Source organism: Hylobates moloch, unplaced genomic scaffold (assembly GCF_009828535.3).
Source record: "Hylobates moloch isolate HMO894 unplaced genomic scaffold, HMol_V3 SCAFFOLD_10, whole genome shotgun sequence".
In the NCBI taxonomy this organism is placed as follows: domain Eukaryota; kingdom Metazoa; phylum Chordata; class Mammalia; order Primates; family Hylobatidae; genus Hylobates; species Hylobates moloch.
Window position 1 is genome coordinate 81,592,567 of NW_026652285.1, and position 19,700 is coordinate 81,612,266.

General features: G+C 44.5%; 1 protein-coding gene across 3 annotated transcripts in view; it reads right to left on the reverse strand.

Moving 5' to 3' along the window:
* The window catches only part of PTPN3 (protein tyrosine phosphatase non-receptor type 3), a 122,682-nt gene that overhangs the window by 79,538 nt on the left and 23,444 nt on the right, over nt 1–19,700 (reverse strand). For 2 of the 3 annotated variants that reach the window (XM_032164827.2, XM_032164826.2), the window contains exons 2-4: nt 8,130–8,284; nt 2,114–2,221; nt 1,995–2,037 (exon numbers count right to left, since the gene is read on the reverse strand). In XM_032164827.2, coding sequence (XP_032020718.1) covers nt 1,995–2,037; nt 2,114–2,221; nt 8,130–8,267 — 289 coding nt within the window. In that variant the 5' untranslated portion in view covers nt 8,268–8,284. Of the gene's footprint in view, nt 1–1,994; nt 2,038–2,113; nt 2,222–8,129; nt 8,285–19,700 lie in introns of those variants that run through there. The other variant, XM_058445745.1, reaches the window with a different exon arrangement.

Consider the following 19,700-nt stretch of genomic DNA (forward strand, 5'->3'; position numbering starts at 1 on the left):
ATTAAGTTAGTATACTAGTAAATCACACAATGAACATATTCAAATACGGCTTTATGCATCAACATCTAGAGTCAATTTGCTTGTGTGGATAAAATTAGTCCATTTCTTCTCATAGAGACAGCAACAGGAGAAGATCAGATTGTGCTGCTAAGATCCCGAGATCTTCTTCATGTCAATTTCACCATCATCGCTCAGTAAATATCCGCCAGCCCTATCTAGGCACTGAGCACTTTCCTGCTCTCCGCAACTCAAATCCTTCTCACTAGCCTGCTAGATCTCCTCCTCTACCTTAGTTCATCCTGACCTCTACCCTCTCTGCTCTTTAGTGCTTTCTTTCTTCATCTGTAGCGTGTGTTCAAAGAATCCCTAATGGGGGTGTGCCCTTGAGTACACCTGTCCACATGTCTAGGTACCAGCGGATGGTGCTATGACAATCTGCACATCAGGGGAGAACAATGTCCTCCTGCTGCCTTGGGATGCTTCTTCATCTCTCCTCCCCCTCTTCTAAAACTTTTCATCTCTGCGCTGCAGGCATAGCCTCTTTGTCTTTCTGGCTGTTCTCTATCGTGTGCTTACTACTGTCATAGAATGTCGAAACCTCTGGGTTGTCTACACACTTGGCTGTGGGCTCCTTGAGGGGAGAGTGCAAATTTGATCTGGACTGGATTCCCAGGGCGTAGCCCAGCACCTTGCCAGTCTGAGCTCAGGATACGTTCACTGAAAGCAGGAGTTAATGAGAGAATGAATGACAACACCTATTCATGCCTTGTGTGGACTCATTCCTGGGGACTTGGATGAGGCAGGTATTTGTCTGCAAGTGGCCCTGAGGCTCCCACAGGTACTTCTGAACACAGAGGTCGCTGCTCATGGGAGGGAAGAACTTTAAGAATCTGGCTCCCTGTGGGGGCAGCAGTGAGATGGGAGCGAAGGCCACTGTGTCTACTCCTTCCTGCCTGGGTGCTGAGGCAGGTGTGTGTGTCTGTGTTGGGGGGCATCCTGTGTATGCACACCTGCGTGCGCAAATCCACTTGCCCTTCTCCACTCCGCCATGCACTGGCCACTTTTTTTTGTGTTGGGCACCTTGGGGATGCAGAGAGAAATATAACAAGGGTCCTAACCTCAAGGAACTTGCAGTTCTGAGAGGGAACTAAAGGCAATTAACACAGATGAGGACAAGAGCGTTCAGAACCCCAACACGGGCAATGGTAAATCTAAGAGAATGTTGAGGGAGCCACCCACAGTTTCTAGGAGAGGAAATGAGATCTGAGCAGCCTTGAAGAAAGGCAGGATTTCGAGAGAGGGAAGTGGGAGGGAAAAGCATTCCCAGCAGATGGGACAGACTGAGGGGAGGCATTGGGAGGCCCTGCATATCACCCAGGTTTGTCTGGGGCATGAGTGGCATAAAAGGGAACAATGCTGGCAATGTTGGAACATCAGGCTGAGAGCAGATCAGGGCAGAGGGTGGACTATGGTGTGGCCTGACTGGCCACCCAACTAGGAGTTAACTGCAGCACTGGGATCCACTCCTGAGAGATAAGTGGTAGTTTGGAAGACTTAATCTTTTATATTGGTGACATTACCTACTTATGGCTTGGTTTTCCATGAATGCAACTATGCTGTTGGAAAGTATGAGGTGTTTGTGTTTGTCTATCTCTCTGTCTGTCTCTTCCACCCTGGTTCTCACATCGGGCTAAGAAAGGCCATCCTCCTTCCTTTTCCTTCCCTTGTATACAGAAATGTGGGTTCCCTCGCTCTGAGCTGCCTACTGTCACCTTTCGCCTTCTTTCCCACAGCTGGGGCAGATCCTAAAGGGCTGATCTGGAAGCATCTCTGCTGACTCAGAAGTCAGACAGGGAGAAGTCGGCTCACTCATGACTCCTGGACACCCAGAACTCCAGGTACCAGATGTCACAGGCACTGATGATTGGAGGGGAGAAACAGGCTGTGATACACTAACACCTAATGTTTGACTGAAATGAAAAGATCACACCAACCTTTTAACTGTTTCCTGATGGGTTTGCTTGCTTCCAGCCATCTCTGTTGGACAAGAAAACATAAAATATAAAAGCAAACCGTGCAGAAGTTCAGCACATTTTTTAAAAATGGCACTTACAGGGGAGTCCACGGAGTCATCATCATGCTGTAAACCAAAATATTCCTTTTCAGTCACACCCAGGTGGTTGTACGCCATATCCAGAAGAACCTGGCCAGTGTCTTGTTTCTAGAGCAAAAGAAATTATCAAGTGGGAAAAGTCTTAAATTAACTGGTGGTAAAAACATCTTTACTGTAGGCAAAAAAGAGTTAAAATATTCAGAAATGCTATGCACACACACTTCCCACCACAAGAAAAGCTTTAATAAATTTTAAGAAGCCACATAGCACATATGGGAAGTAGGGCTAAGAAAAACGACACCAACACAATTTAAGACAATACGAATTTAATGTAATTGTCTAAGATTTCTTCCTTCCCCCTTAGCTGCAATTCCCAAGTGATAATGTCTAAATGGGAAAACTCAGCTTTCATAATCAGTTAATTCCCTGTGGCCTCCGGTGGATTATCCACAATGAAATGCTAACCCCAGGGTGGTTTCTGTTGGCTCCTCAGGACATACCTGTGGCTCCTACTCCTGGAGAAGCCACCGAAGCGTACGTCCAGGAAAGGAAAGCTCTCAGCTAACAGCCTAAAGCAAGACAGCTAAAAATACTCAAATGCCATTCAAAATGCCCTCAGAGTGATGTGGCCTGTGCGACCCTGTGGGATTATCTGCCTCCCTGCTTCCCCTTCCCATCATCTGAAGTGAGAAGCTGAGGGGCATGTTCAACCACACGCTTTTCAGAGCAGGACTCCATTGCTTTCCCCGCTCCATGTTTATGGGGCAGGCACGGTGTGGGAATGGGGACACGGCCATCAGAAGCTCCCTTTTCCTGCCCCAGCCGTGGAGGCAGTGGCTGTAACAGAGTGTCAAAGGCTGTCGAGGGCTGTGAAACAGTCGAGGCACAGTGGACACCCAAGGGGACCACACAAATGGTCATCTCAACTGGGGCCGTAGAGGAAGCAACCCCCTGATCTGGGTTTGGGAGGAGAACAGGGACAAGCATCACCCCTCCCCTCCAGGCGCACGAGCTAAAAACAGGCCTTTGGATCAGATGGCCCGGCACAAAGGCCCAGGGATGGCAAACAGCATGGAGTGTTTGGAAAACTGCAAATTCTACTTTAACAGGCAGACTTTGCAGGAATCCTTTGAAACAAACCATTTAACTAAAGGACAATATGAGTCAGAAATAGACCATGTATAGAACAGGCAAAGGTAGATCCTTTTTTTGAGTGCCTGAGAGCAAATAATGTACTTGAAAATAGGTCACAGTGACCAGCATTGGGAGAATTAGATAACTGTCAGGCCCCTCCTGCAGACTTCTTTGGGGCAGCCTCAGATTATTCGGTCTGAAGTGTGGGAACATGAGACACGCCCATTTCCTGAACATACCCCCTTTCCTGCCCAAGAGTGCTTGTACCTCCTGCTCCTTCTACCCAGGGCACCATCCACCAGAAGAGAATCACAATAGGTGGGGAAAGAAATGACCCAGTCCACATATTGCACATTACCAGATGTCAAAAAGCTAGCTGCTCCCCTTGTTGGAATTATTTATATATGATTTTATATTATATTTAATATATATTATTAACTACAATTTACTGAACATCTACAAGGAGCCGGACATTATGCCAATGTGCTTTTTATATATGATCTCTAATCTTTGCAGCAACTTTGCAAAGTGTAGTAGTCATCACCATCTCCCTCGCCAACGAGCAGAGGCACTGAGAGGCTCCGTGCCTTGCACCATCAGCTGAGGGACAGTCTGCCTGACTCAGGTCTGTTTGTTCCTACTACATCTCCTCCTCTGAAGTGCATAATTCACATATACAGGTATCTATTCTGCATAATTCACCCGGTTCTCAAGAGAAATTGAAATGTAATAAAAAAACACATTTATAATAAGAAAAGGCCTCCTGGCCTGGCCCCTGCCCACAAGAGGTCATCTTCGCTGCACCAGGTCACCACCAGGGCTCGCTCCCCGGGCTGAGACAAGAACGACTGATATCCAAGTCAGCTTCCCTGACACCTGCTCCTGGTCACAAGGTGGGCTGGGCTAAAGAGTCTGAATGAGACTGTGCAAACAATTCCTACACATAGAAAGACACAAAGTGAGGGATATTCCAAGTTGCAACCACGCCCTCCAACTTCTCAAGTTCCATGGGACTCAGCTTTGAACCAGGCTGCTGGAAGCTTGGGGTGGCAGCCACGTGATAAGAACAAGGATGTTCATAACTAAGAATTTCTGGGTGCTCACTGTTTGCCAGGCTCTAAGACTTTTATTTTTATTTTTTTAGAGACAGGATCTTGCTCCACTGCCCCCGCTGGAGTGCAGTGGTACAATCATAGCTCACTGTAACCCCAAACTCCTGGGCTCAAGGGATCCTCCTGCTTTGGCCTCCCAAAGTGCTGAGATTACAGGCATTAACCACTGCACCCAGCCTGTTCTAAGGCTTGATATGATGCTCACTCGGGGTAGGTGCTTGCTTTCTCCCCTTTTCACAGAGCTGATCACTCCTCCTCCTGCTGGGATTCTCAGACATTCGCTCTTGGCCTCCTCCCGCCTCCCTGGCTGGTCCTTCTCAGACTCCTTTAGTGCCTGCTCCTCACCTCTCCTACCCTTAAGCACCGTTTGCAGTTTCCATCTACTTGCTTCTCAGGGGATCTCCTCCAGTTTCACGCTTGAAATCCCTTCTCTATCCTGGTGACATCCACATCTGTATCCCCAGCCTGGACCCATCCCCTAACCTCCTGACTTCTTCTATCTCGTACCATTCCTACACTGCTACATAGATGAATGACAGGCCTCTCCACCACAACATGCCCACAGCAGAACTAATTACTTCTACCCTCAGACCTGCTCTTCCCACAGTTTTCCCCATCTCAATAAACTGCAACTCTATTTTGCTGCATTGCTCAGGCCAAAAATCTGGGATTCACCTTGAGGCCTCCTGTTCTTTCGCATTCCAAATCCCATCTATCAGCAAACCCTACTGACTCCACCTTCAAAGTACTTCTGGGCTTGGTTTCCTCTTAGTCAGCCCCACACAGCCACCATGTCCAGTGGTCATCATCTCTGCCCTGGACTGCCACACCAGTCTTTCAGCCCCTTCCCTCCTATCGTCGACTGTGGACAGAGCCCCAGTGCTTTCCACCTCGTGTAGGAAAAAAAGCCAATGCCCTCAGAATGATCTACAAGGCTCCATGCGATCCCCCACCCCTCACCCCTGTTATTTCTCTGCCCTTATCTTCTGCTACCCTCCCCCCTTGCTCATTCCACTCCAGACTCCACTGTGTTCTGCAACCAAAGGAAGTGGGCTCCAGCCTCAGGGCCTTTGCACCGCTGTTCCTTCTCCCTGGGATGTGCTTCCTCCAGACGACCACATGGTTCTTTCATCTCGTCAGTGGGGAGGTCTCTGGTTACATCTATACAATGGTAACCTCACCTTGCCCTGGCACTCTCTCCCTCTTGTTCTACTTTGTTTTTCTGCAAAGTACTTAATACCGCCCGACTCAGCACGTATTTTTTTATGGCCCATCTCCCCCACTGGGATGTTAGCTTCAAAAAGGCAGGGATTTTATTCTGTTTTGTGCACTGTTGCCATTTTTTGTACCCAGAACAAAGCTTGGCCCATAGTAAGTGCTCAGTAAACATATGCTGAATGAATACACGAGTTACATACTAACAAACATTAATGTTTTTGTCAGGAAGAGGATAAATGGTTAAAGAACAGCTCCAAGACAGACAAACACACATTTTAACAAAGAAGCCAGACACATACTAAACTATTAGTGTACAGCATCTGGAAGAGACATTTGTGACCTTCATGGAGCTTGTGTAATCACAAAATTCTATGAAAGATTATGTTAAAAGGAAATCAGATACAAGACAAGGTTCTGTAGAACCAAAGTACTTGCTTTTTAAGGGAAATATTTACAACCTTGCCAACAGACCCCTAAATCAGTGGTTCTCTAACTGCATGGCACATCGAGACAACTCGGGGAGCAATTACAATACAGATTCTCAGGCCCCACCCCACAGAGAGCAAGTTTCAAAATACCCAGGCAGGACAAGGGATTGACATCTTCAACACACATCGTAGGAGCTTCTGACACACTTTAAGAAATGTTAACCAAAGCTGAGCAATGCAAAGAGGGGACTATGAACTACTAAACACTACTTCCATTTAAATTAAGATAAAATACAAAATTTAAGCCAGGCATGGTAGCTCATGCTTTACAATCCCAGCACTTCAGGAGGCTGAAGTGGGAGGATCACCTGAGCTTAGGAATTTGAGACCAGCCTGGACAAGTTAGTGAGACCTCATTTCTACAAAAAATAAAAAATTAGATGGGCGCAGTGGCGTGTGCCTGTAGTACCAGCTGCTTGGGAGGCTGAAGTGGGAGGACTGCTTGAGCCCAGGAGGTTGAGGCTGCAGTGAGAAGGGATCACACCACTGCACTCCAGCCTGGGTGGCAGAGAAAGATCTTGTTTCAGGAAGAAAAAATTAGTTCTTCAGGTATATTTCAAATGTTCAATTGCCACATGTGGCTGGAGGGTCTCCCCTATGGGTTAGTGCAGACACAGAACATTTCCAGAATCACAGAATATTCTTTTGGACCGTCCTCATGAGAAGATGTTTTCCTCCAAACTGGCTTCTGAAGAAACAGGTCACAGGTATATGTTGTAGCCCCCCTAATTAGACTTTGGAGACACCTAACTAGACAACTGAATTTCCTTGCTGGAGTTTTCACTTGTTACAACGTTTCCCACCTACAAAAAAAATGATGCCCTGACACTGGGGAATAGCTGGAGCCCTGGGTGCTTGTGGAAGTGGGTGGAAGAGTGGGGCAGAAGGCTGGGAAACATCCATCTCTACCGCCCATTCCCACTCTCTGCCAGGCGAAGGGCCCAAACTTCCATGACCTTGGTCGTCCACCCGAGTCTTCTGCACTGACAGGGAGACGTCTGCAGCCAAGGCACGGGGCCACTGCCCCATCCCTGCTGAAAAGGAGATACAGCACCCACCGTGCTAAAACTCCACACAAACTGCCTTCTCCTACTGCCTGCATCAAGGTCCATGATCACCTGGGATCGGCAGCGGGCAAACTTGTATGGGATGTGCGGAAGACCCAGGGATCAGTTTTTGTCACCCTTTGCATTCTTGTGGCCTTTTATTGTTCCTTCACTTGTTCTCTCATCCCATCTTCTCTTCTGATGCCTTTCCTTGCCCACTGAACTTTACAGGTTGGGGCAGATCCTAGCAGCCAGTTCAGGGTTGGGACTGACCCCTTTAGGACTGGCCAGAGGATGGAAGAGATGGGCAAAGGCCACAGGCCCAGTGGTGACTGGGGTGGGTGGGCACCACAGGCAGCCATGGTCCCAATATCTTCCTGCGGCTGGCCTGGGAGACTGGAGACCTCGTTTCTAGTGCTGGCTCTGCCATGGGCTTTAAGTGGGATGAGCCAGGACCTCCCCAAGCCCTACCATCTGTGAGGCTGATTGTTTCACAACCCACTCACTCACACATTTAACAAGCACCTGCTGTGTGCCCAGCCTTGTGCCAGGCACAGGGGAAACAACACCTTTTCAATTCTTTTCTGTTTTCAAGGAGCTCAGTTTCATGGGCAACATATACCCTAATCACTACTTGAAAAAATGCAACCTGACGTGGGCTCTAATGAAGCATATATAGGGCACCATGATGCCTCCAGATGTTGGTGCTTCCGTGGAGACCTCATCCACTTCCCGAACCAGTCTCCTTCAGAAAGTGGATGAGGACTTCACAGAAGCACCAAATCTGAGCGTCAAACAGTTCACGTCACACAGAAGGGTGGGGGAAGACCCTCAGGGCAGAGGTGAAATGGGGGCAACATTTTAAAGTATTTCCAGTGCAATCTCAACATACGAGATCTAAGATCTCAAGCTTTCATTAAAAAATTTTTTTTTCTTCATTTTGTGAGCCAAGAGATGAAAACTATTTGTTAGGAGCATTAACTCAGGAAAAGTAAAAAAAAAAAAGTAGAGAACTTACAGTAACTTTAAAGGTCTGTACCACGCCATCTAAAAAGTGGATGCTGCAGATGACTTCTGATCGAGTTTTCTCTTTGGGTAACTCCGAGGTACGTATATTATTAATTCTTCCACCCAACGCACGTAACCGGGAGGTCATAACTATCGCTGAATAACCTGTAACATAAGATATACCTGTTAGTGCTTTGATATGTGAATCACCAGTTACTTGTGAGTGCAGATACCTGTCAGATCCCATCCTCTCGATACTGTCTGAGGGACTCACAGATAATGAGAACTACAAAGCAGATCATGTTTCCAATTGAGTTTTGACTTCTAAGATGCTCTAAGCAAAATGTATTGCTAAATTATACGTTCACAGAATTACGTGGCTTATTTGCATGTCTTATTACCTCCCTGGTCTGAGTCTTCTAATTTATATTTCCCAGGCTTTTAAATTTTTATTTATGTTTCACAATTTTATGTATTTGTGTTCTACCTCTCAGGTTTTACAGAACTAAACATGGTATGATTTCAAACATGAAAAGACTCATTGATAAACTGCTATTAAAATTAAGGACCTCTATTCATTGAGAGACACCATTTAGGGCAGCAAAAAGGCAACCGATAGAGTGGGAGGAGATACTTGCAATATATACATCTGTCAAAAATATATGAAGTGCTCCCGCTAACCTAGTGAGAGGAAGTAGCAGAAAACCCCTTAGAAAATAGGAAGAAAACAAAAACAGGTACTCAACCACATTAGCTGTCAAAGAAATGCAAATTAAACCCACAAAGCAATAGTACTACACACCCACCAGAGAACCCCTACGATTCAAGACTGGCAAAACCACGGAGGGCGTGGAGCAACCAGAACTCTCACACGCTGCTGGTGAAAGCATAACTCAGTGCAACCACTGTACGATGGAAAACTGCTGAATAGTATCTACTAAAGCTCAACATATGCATTTATTGTGATAGAACAATTTCAGTGATGGGCACATTCCCAGCAGAAAAATGTATATTCACTCACTAAAAGACATGTATCAGCATCTTGTGGGAGCTAAACTTTGAGAACATATGGACACAAAGAAGGGAGCAATAGCTACCAGGGCCTACGTGAGGGTGAAGTGTGGGAGGAGGGCGAGGATTGCAAAACTACCTTTCGGGTACTATGCTTATGACGCATTTGACAAAATAATCTGTATACCAAATCTCCAAGACACTCAATTTACCTATATAACAAACCTGCACATGTACTCAGAACCTGTAAGTTAAAAAAAAATTTTTATAAAGTCACGACAATTCAAAGATTTGGACCATAATATGTATCTAATAGAATAATAATTTATAACAACAACAACAAATAATCTTCATAAGAGTCTTAAACTGGAAAAGACCCCATCTATCAAATGTGGAATGTATAAACTGTGGTACAGTCATACCATATACTACTATACAGCAAAAGAAAGAAATGAACTGCCATTACATGCAAAACGTGAATCAATTGCTTTAACGTTGAGCAAAAGACATGAGACACAACAGATTATCTGCTGCATGACTCCATTTATATAAAGTTCACAAACAGGCAAAACTAATCAATGCTGACAGAAGAAAGGATAATGGTTACCTTTGTGTGTAGTGAGGGGAAGGGAGAGATGGGTTTTCTGGGATGCTTTTAATATTCTATTTCGTGATGTGGGTGCTAATGACACTGGTGTACTCACTTTGTGAAAATTTACCAAGCTCTACATTTATGATTTGTGTACTTTTCCATATGTATGTTTTAATAACAAGTTTACTTTTTTAAAAAACGGAGTATAATATTTATGAAGAGGGAACTAGAGGGCATTCAAAATCTGACCATGATATTAGGGAACAGTAAAGAAACTGGTTTAACTGGTGATTTCAATGGTGGAGAGGTAGGCAAAAAGACTGGAAAGGTGTGCAACTCAGGACATGACTATATCACGTAGGTGGGAGGATCTAGGCTTCTACAAAGAATACACGAAGCAGCCAGGCACGGTGCCTCACGCCTGTAATCCCAGCACTTTGGGAGGCTGAAGCGGGTGGGTCACCTGAGGTCAGGAGTTCGAGATCAGCTGGCCAACATGATGAAACCTCATCTGTACTAAAAATACAAAATTAGCCAGGCATGGTGGCATGCGCCTGTAATCCCAGCACTTTGGAAGGCTGAAGCAGACGGATACCTGAGGTCAGGAGTTCGAGACCAGCCTGGCCAACATGGTGAAATCTTATCTTTACTAAACATACAAAATTAGCCAGGCACGGTGGCATGCGCCGGTAATCCCAGCTACTCCAGAGGCTGAGGCAGGAGAATCACTTGAACCCAGGAGGCGGAGGCTGCAGTGAGCTGAGATCTCACCATTGCATTCCCTGGGCAAAAAGAACAACACTCTGTCTCACGAAAAAAAAAAAAAAAAAAAAGAATACGTGGACTAATTCTACAAATCAAATTGGCTCAGGGAATGGTGAAGACATAAATCTGACAGTGTTGGGTGGAAGAGCAAATAAAGATGAAGGGCCTGAGAGTAAGTTAACATTTTTTTTATTATTTCTCCACAAACTTTCTCTGATGAGCTGGGCCTCTGCCTATGCTATTCCTTCTGCTTGCAAAGCTCTTCCTGCTCCTCTTCATCTGATTAACTCCAGTTCATCGTCAGTGCTCAGCACAAGCATCACTTCCTCTGGGAAGCCTTCCCTGGTCTCCCTAACCATCACAGATTGGTGTGACAGAGTTCACTCACTAGTGCTTACCTTCATTTCACACTAAGAACTCATGATATGTATTTAATATCTGCTTCTCCCACTAGATGCCAAGCCCCACAAGGCTAGGTCTGCTTTTGCTCATTGTACCTCCAAACCTACGTCTGGTAGAGTTAGTAAATGTCTGAATGAATGGAAGGAAGAATGAAATAGAAAATGAAGCTAAAATTTATAGTCTATATAACAGACTATATAGCAGTACTGCAGTACAACAATACTGTATAGCAATACAACAGGATAGACAAATTTGACGGAGAAAAATGGGGGAGGGTCTAAGTAGAATGTAGCTAACTACAGTAGCGTGCACCTGTAGTCCCAGCTACTCTGGAGACCAAGGTGGGAGGGCTGTTTGAGCCCAGGAATTACAGCCCAGCCTGGGCAACACAGCAAGACTCTGTCTCTTAAAAAATGAAAGAAAGCAAGAAAAGAAAGAAGGAATGCAGAGGGGAGGGGAGACAGATGTCCCATAGACCAGTGCTTCTCACACTGCAGTGTGCATACAGAGTGCTTGGGGATCTTGTTAAAATGCAGACTCTGATTCAAGTAGGTCTTGATAGGACCCAAGAGTCTGCATCTTGTCTTCCAGGTGATGACCAAGCTGCTGCTGCCAGGGTCCATTCTGGCAGACGCAAGTCACGGGTAATTGGAAAAGTAGCACCTAATGTCAGGGCGCGGCCACAGAAAAGATTTGGGAGTCAGTAGCAAGGAGTAGTGAGTGACTCAGCTCTCAGAAGGATGTGGCCAAAGCAGATTGGAGGGCTAAGAAACAAGCTTCAGGGAATGACAGGGGCACCGGTTAGGTGCAGAAAGAGAAACCACAACGATGAAAGCTGTGCAGAAAGTACATCCAGGAAGAGAAGCACTTGGTCTCGTATCATTATATTTAAGGAGCTCCAAGCAAACCTCCCTTCTTCCTTAGATAAGGATATGGAGTCTGAAATACTAATAAAAAAAAAACTTCCTGGGACCAGCAGTGCAAAGGAACTTACTCAGTCGCTTATAAAATTCCACCTACCCCACCACCTCCACCTTGCCCTTTCCAATGAAAATGTCATCAGAAGCAGGGATGCATTTTCTGAGTAATACAAAAAGTTATCAAAAGACAACAAATGTGTTCCATAATGCTTTAACCACATTGACTTTAAAATGTCAATTTTATTTTTTAGTTCTTGTCTAAGAATCTCAGGTGGGTTACTTTTTTTTTTTTTTCAAAAGACACAATAGAACCATTTCAAGTTGGTTTTAGTGGGAGGTGCACATCAGAATCACCTGAGGAGCTTTTAAAAACTGCCTGTCCCCACACCCCCAGTGGTGATTCAGCATCCTCAGGTGTGGTACAGGATCACATTCCCTTTGGGAAGCCCTCAAAGTAACAGCCAGGGAGACGAGGACTAGAGGAGTGGGTTTCCAGGGAACCTCAGGGTGTGTTTTGGATGGATGGCCTTAGAATACAGGCTCTGCAGAATCTAAGCCATGCACTATGTGGATGAATTCACTGTGTGAGATAAGAGGTGGGCAGTGGTTCTGTGGAACAGCTAAAGCAGAGATAGTCACACAATGACCCCAGGCAGAAAAAAACTAAGATTTGCAACAGGTGCCTCCAAATGAAAGTCACATGGGCTGATGCTCCAATGGTGGACATTGATTTCCAAACTTCACCTGAGCAGCTCCTCATAGCTCGTGCTGGCGTGGGTGCCGCTGGGGCTTATTCATTTCACTGTGGTTAGCAATGATGCTGTCCAGCACAGTTACACAGCCAGCTGACAAAATTAAGCCCACCAGCAACCCAGGAGAGACAGACTTCCCTTTCTCACATCCATCTCTGATTGTTACATAAAGGGCTTGAAACCTAATGACAATGTCATAAATAGGTATTTTATGAAACCTGCAGAAATCTTCCTACAATGGTTCCTAAAGCAAACCGTGGTAAGAATGAGCCTGATGTTGAATAACCCAATAATTGAGCCATGTGGTATTCTCAGATTGTCTTGAAATTACATCTTAAACAATCTGGTCGGGACAATGGATGCTGACTAACTGCCCTGTTTCCTGTACTACAGCAATCGGGGAACTCAGGGTTTCTATGGCTTCCTTTATAAGCCTCTTAATTCTAAACAAAGCCACAACCCAACCAGGAACATGCTGGCCTCTCTGACCACAAATGATTACAGCTGCTGCTGATGCATTTTATAATATGGAAGCCAAGCCTGTTCTTTGCATGAGTTTAAAAATCCATTATAGCTTTAGAATGTTTTAAACAATAGCAAACGAAGCTCTACTGTGAATACAGTTTTGGTTTTTTGTTTGTTTGTTTGTTTGTTTGAGACTGAGTCTTGCTCTGTCCCCCAAGCTGGAGTACAAGTGGCGTGATCTTGGCTCACTGCAAGCTCCTCCTCCTGGGTTCACGCCATTCTCCTGCCTCAGCCTCCTGAGCAGCTGGGACTACAGGCGCCTGCCACCATGCCCGACTAATTTTTTGTATTTTTAGTAGAGACAGGGTTTCACTGTGTTAGCCAGGATGGTCTCGATCTCCTGACCTCATGATCTGCCCACCTCGGCCTCCCAAATTGCTGGGATTACAGGCGTGGGCCACCGCGCCCGGCCGTGAATACAGTTTTTAATCAAAGATTATACTTGGAAAATACAGAAAGAGGCAACACCTCACTTTGCAAACAGTAGGGGCACAATAAAGACCATGAGAGTTAGAGTGGCACATGGAAAGTGCCTAGCACATGTGGGACACATACCAGGCACTCAATGAAAGGCATTTTATTAACGTTAAGCTTCCAGTGCCATTGGGTGCTGTCTACAGATTCCAGATTTTGTACGGCAAGCCTGATTTCAAACGACTTACAGATATACGAATGTTCCATTTCTTAAAGTTTTATGTATTCACTTTAATAAAGACAGATTGCTAGAGTTAAAAGGTAGTGGTGATAGATACGTGGTACATCTTTGAGCTGCTTTACAAACTCAGGGGAACCAGAAGCAGTAGCATGCTGGCACAAATTGCCATGCCCTGGGCCCATGAGACACCAGAGCCCTGGGAGTCAGGGTTGGGTAACAGGGCTGCTACTAGGGCCCCTCCCTGGCTGCCCTGAAGCCTGAGACAATGAAAAGGTAATGCTGCCACTTTATTTCCAAAGGGTCTGTCTACATTCGGATCTGGGAAACTGTTCTTTCGCAAGCCAATGAACCATAGACAGAAAGGAGGAAGAGGAACACATGCAAATGACAGAGCAAACCCAACTCCACTATTATAATTTTAAATAAAGAGGCCGGCGCAGTGGCTCATACCTGTAATCCCAGCACTTTGGGAAGCCCAGGTGGGCAGATCACCTGAGGTCAGGAGTTTGAGACCAGCCTGGCCAACATGGTGAAACCCCGTCTCTACTAAAAATACAAAAATTAGCTGGGTGTGGTGGGGCACGCCTGTAATCTCAGCTACTTGCGAGGCTGAGAATCGCTTGAACCCGGGAAGCAGAGATTGCAGTGAGCCGAGATCGTGCCACTGTACTCCAGCCTGCGCGACAGAGTGAGACTCTTATCTCAGATAAATAAATGGCAAAGTATTCCATATTCTTATTTTTTAAAGTAAGGGACTTAGGTTTCTAATTGAAGAATATGAGTTCAGTTGAAAAAAAGGAGAATAAGAAAACAGTCTTGATTTATAAATACCCAATTTGTAAGTAACCTGTATAAATGAATCATGGGTGGCTTGCTACTGGAATCAACCTACATCAAGCTGGCCTAGCCCAATGCCACCACCTAGTGGCGATCAGAAGAAGACATACCACCTCCTATGCTGGCATTCTTCAAGGGAAACAGGGACAGCTCTGCTCTTTCTTGCCTATCGCTTACAGTTCAGCTTATTTCAAAAATCCTTTTTGCAGTATAGAAGCCCTTCTCCGCAGCTCAATCCCCTTTCCCCAATTCTTCCCTATGAACTCGGGAAAGCTCCTTCTTCCTTCTCCTTTTTTTTTTTTTTTCCTTTTAGCTATTTCTGAGCTCCAACAGATGACTGATCTAGAGAAGGGCATTTCTAGCATGGGAAAGTACATGTACTATCAGCCACCCTAGACAATGACTCATCAAATTAAGTGCGCTTCTCGTCAAATGCCAATATTTAACGTATTGCAGACACATGCTTCATTCACTTAGCAGCTAATATAGTACCAGGGTTGTTCTCTCGTCACTGTAGACACACAGATGCTGGGTTGCATTATGTGGTATCGAGTTCTTTGTGGGACCAACCATGGCCCCAATAAGCAACAATCACTCGCATTGCTCACACCTTTAGGAAGACATAAACCACGCTTTCCTACTGCTGTCGGTACCTCAAAGAGGACAGCTTCTCATTCCAGTCTGTTTTAAAGCCAGGCCTAACTGTTCCTTAAACTCCTCTGAAGTAAGTGGGGTACTCCCTTCTAAAGATAAAATTTACTAGTGAGACCATATATCTATATAAAAAAAAAAAAATTAGCTGCATGTGGTGGCACCTGCCTGTAGTCCTAGGTATTTGGGAGGCTGAGGTGGGAGAATCGCTTGAGCCCAGGAGGTCAAGGCTGCAGAGAGCTATGATCGCACCACTGCTCTGCAGCCTGGGCAACAGAGTGAGACCTCATCCAAAAAAAAAATTTACAAACACTTGGGTGGGGATTTATTTATCATTTATTAAGCACTAAGATGAGCTCAAACTAAGAACGTCTGCTCACTGATCAAGATACTAAAAAAATAGTGACTGAAATGAGACTTTCTTTTTAACCAGTGACTTAAAACTAGCGTACACAAGAATCATCTGGGAACTTGTTAAAAATGCAGATTCTTGGTTACCATCCACTGAGATTTTGGTTCAGTAAGGGCCCAGAAAACTGCATTGTAAAACAAAAAATAATTTTCTGGACTTACAGAAAGTTGCAAGAAAAACAAACTCCCGTATAACCCTTTTGCCTTGGATTCAATTGTTAACATTTTGGTACATACGCATCTTTTTTTTTTTTTTTGAGATGGAGTCTCACTCTTGCCCAGGCTGGAGTGCAGTGGCACAATCTCAGCTCACTGCAACCTCTGTCTCCTGGGTTCAAGTAATTCTTGTGCCTCAGCCTCCCGAGTAGCTGGGGCTACAGGCATGTGCCACCATGCCCAGCTAATTTTTGTATTTTTAGTAGAGACAGTGTTTCACCATGTTGGCCTAGGCTGGTCTTGAACTCCTGACCTCAGGTGATTTGCCTGCCTTGGCCTCCCAAAGTGCTGGGATTACAGGCATGAGCCATCGTGCCCAGCCCACATACACTTTATTTCCCATGTCTCTCATCTGTATACACACACAGACATGCCATGCTTTTCTCTGAACCACTTGCTGTAGAGATCATTCCCCTTTATCTCGAAATATTTTAGCATGTATCTCCCCCAAACAAGGGCATTTCATAACCACAGTACAATTATCGCACTGGACAAACTTAACCTGATAAGCACTTATCTAATATCCAGTCCATACTAAAATTTTGCAAACTTTTCCAAAGATGTCCTTTATTTATCGCCCCTGATCCACAATCCAAATCAGGATCATGCCTTGTTTTACTTGTCATATGGAAGTCACTTTTTTTTTTTTTTTTTTTTTTTTTTTAAAGCGACAGGGTCTCATTATGTTGCCCAGGCTGGCCTCAAACTCCTGGGCTCAAGCAATCCTCCTGCCTCAGGCCTCCTAAGAAGCTGGGACTACAAATGTATACCAACACACCCAGCTTGAAGTTGCATTTGAAATAAATACCCCTTGACCCTCATGACAATGGTGCAGCTGGTCTGAGAGCCACACAGTGGAAAATCTTCCACCAGACAATCTTCAGAGTTCCTTTTGGTTTTGCCAGTCTATGCTTATAGCCAGGGTCTTGGTTAGGTGGGCATCCTTATGTCAGTTTTACTGTCTATATTACAAGTCACTTCCCAGAGCTAAATAGAGTTTCCGTAGCTTGGCAGCTGTCCCATCACTCGGTCTGGGAGAAGTGCTTCCTAAATCATTGTTGATGAAGTAACAGATTTTCCAGTCTATATGTCAGTGCTGGGATTAGTACTGTTGTCTAAATAGAGAAGAAAGCAACAGGAAAACTGCCATCATTCAAAAAGGACTGTATCACTTGATATTACATAACCAGATGTCTTGGCTTGTTCACTCAAATGAGTCCACATCATTCACCAACACCAATTCTTAACAATTTGTCCAAATTATAAAAGGCCACACAATGCACACACCCTTCCTCAGAAACCCGTTGAGTCAACCAGCATTTTCTTAAAGCAGCAGCAATGAAAGAAAACAAGATGCATACATTTTGTGCTATTTATTAGGCTTTGAAAATGTTCTTTTTAAAAATGTTATTTAGTATTTTCTCTATTTTCACCATCATTTTTATTTTTTTGTGAATGTTCTTAATGAAATTCAGCCCAACTAATTAAAAATTAGTCATTTCAGTTTTCATTTGTGAAATGCCCAAATATCTTAGAAAACATTTTCCTATACATTTCCCTTTATTAGTTTTAAAATAAGTACAGTTGATAACAAAATTACTGTACAACTGGTACCTGGAATTTAATCTTTTTCCTCATAACTCTATAATTTCATAAATTGATCAACACTACCTTCTGCCATTTTTAGCCTGCTTTCTTGGCTTTTAAATTTTCCAAAGTACAATACTACATAACAATACAAAGATAAATACACTAACTTATTTTTTAAATTAGGTTTTAATGTAAACATAATCGTGACTGAATACTTGCTAAACTAGAAAAACAAATGTCCTTATTCAGGGAGGCATATTTCATATGGCTAATTCAACGTTAAAGCCAAGAAACAAATTTATCCTGAACCTATATACCAAAACATAAATTTTTAAATAATTTTTTTTTTTTTTTTTTTTTTTGAGACAGAGTCTTGCTCTGTCACCCAGGCTGGAGTTCAGTGGCGCAATCTCGGCTCACTGCAAGCTCCGCCTCCCGGGTTCACGCCATTCTCCTGCCTCAGCCTCTCCGAGTAGCTGGGACTACAGGCGCCCGCCACCACGCCCGGCTAATTTTTTTGTATTTTTAGTAGAGACGGGGTTTCACCCTGGTCTCGATCTCCTGACCTCGTGATCCGCCCGCCTCGGCCTCCCAAAGTCCTGGGATTACAAGCGTGAGCCACCGCGCCCGGCCTAAATAACATTTTTAAAGCATAAAGCCTGCTAATGAATAACACAGTTGACAATGCCAGTGCTGGTGAACAAAACTTTTAAAAAATTTGGGTATTTATGAAAGTGTTAACACCTTTTATTAAAAAATTATTTATGAACATATTTAATACTCGAGTCTTCAGATTTTTCTCTAGCACAAGGGAGACACACTCACACGGGTCACTTTAATAATACAGCACAATACTCCGTCAAATCATCTTGCAGTTGTCAATCCTGATACTCCAAAAGTACAATTTTGGGATCAAATCATTTGTTCCACAGATCCTGTAATTTGTTCAGGGAGTGGCTCTCTGACTGAAGCCCCTGGGAAGCCCGGGTGGAGTCATTTGTAGGACCCGTTGTATTCAAACTGAGATCTGTAATTACTGGCCTTTTCATACAACTTCAAAATGTCAAATAGTTTTCTTATTATGGAGTTGGGGTTTATTTATAGGTTTTATTTATAGGTTCGACACCATGACACTTGCAAAACTAACAAAATAAAAAAGTTATACTTGATCCTGGCAGGGTAAGAAGTAGTAGTTTTAAGCTCCCTGAAGGGCAAGATAAAGAATGCTGCGGGAGCCGCAGGCAGTTTCGGGAAAGAGGTAATGTTGCTATAAAGAGAAACCAATCTCCTAAGTGCCATGAGCTGGGTTTTCAGTGTTGTGAAGAGAAGCTAGTAACTAAAACACAAAGTTTGCCTCAAAGCCGGCAGAAAACTCATGCTGAGTATATTAAATGAAGCCATTCAATTTAAAGAAAAACCTTTTTCTTGAAGTATCACAGAAAGAAAAAGTACAAATGCTAAATATAGTGCACCCCAGGAACCCAGCAGGAGCCCCTCATGTCCTCTTCCAGACACTCCCTTCCATAGGCGACCACTCTCTCCTGACTTACAACGCCGTCTTCCTGAGTTTTTTTAAGTTAGATTGTGTTAGAAGTTTTTTTTTTTTTTTAAAGTTTTAGAAAATCTGATTATGATGCAGTGTCAAACAGCACACCTCCAAATTCCATAGGACTCAACTCTCCCTGGGTTGCTTCTCGGTACCCACGTGGATGTCTTGGGTGGGTTGCAAAGGCATGAGATTTGGTTTTGCCCAGGTAATCACTGAACGGTGACTGGTAACCTTTCCCCACTGTGTGCCACCTTGGTGAACCCAGACACCTAAGGGCCAGCAAACCTGCCTCCTGGGAGAAAAACAGGGCAAATGCCAGCCCATGGGGGGGGTTTTAACCAAGTCATGCTGAGGAAAATGACATCAGGACTTACCCCAGACAAGCTGTACCCACGACAGCCTCCAAGCAACCTGCATCTGACTACGATTTCACGGGCTTGTCAATCTCGTTTACAATTCCTTTTAGCCTCCTTGGTTGCTACTTTGGCAAAGGAGTTCCGCATCATTTATTCTCTCCATATTCATTTACTCTGTGCCAGGCCAGGGAGTGGGTAGTATCAAGTTCTAGGGGAGATGAAGGTCCAGGGTGCTGGAGGAACACCAGGAGGGCTCTGGATCCACCAGGGTGGGGTGGGCGTCGGGACCGGTTCACAAAAATTTCATGGGGAGTCTTGCAGGATAATGGGTATTGGCCAGGGAGAAGCT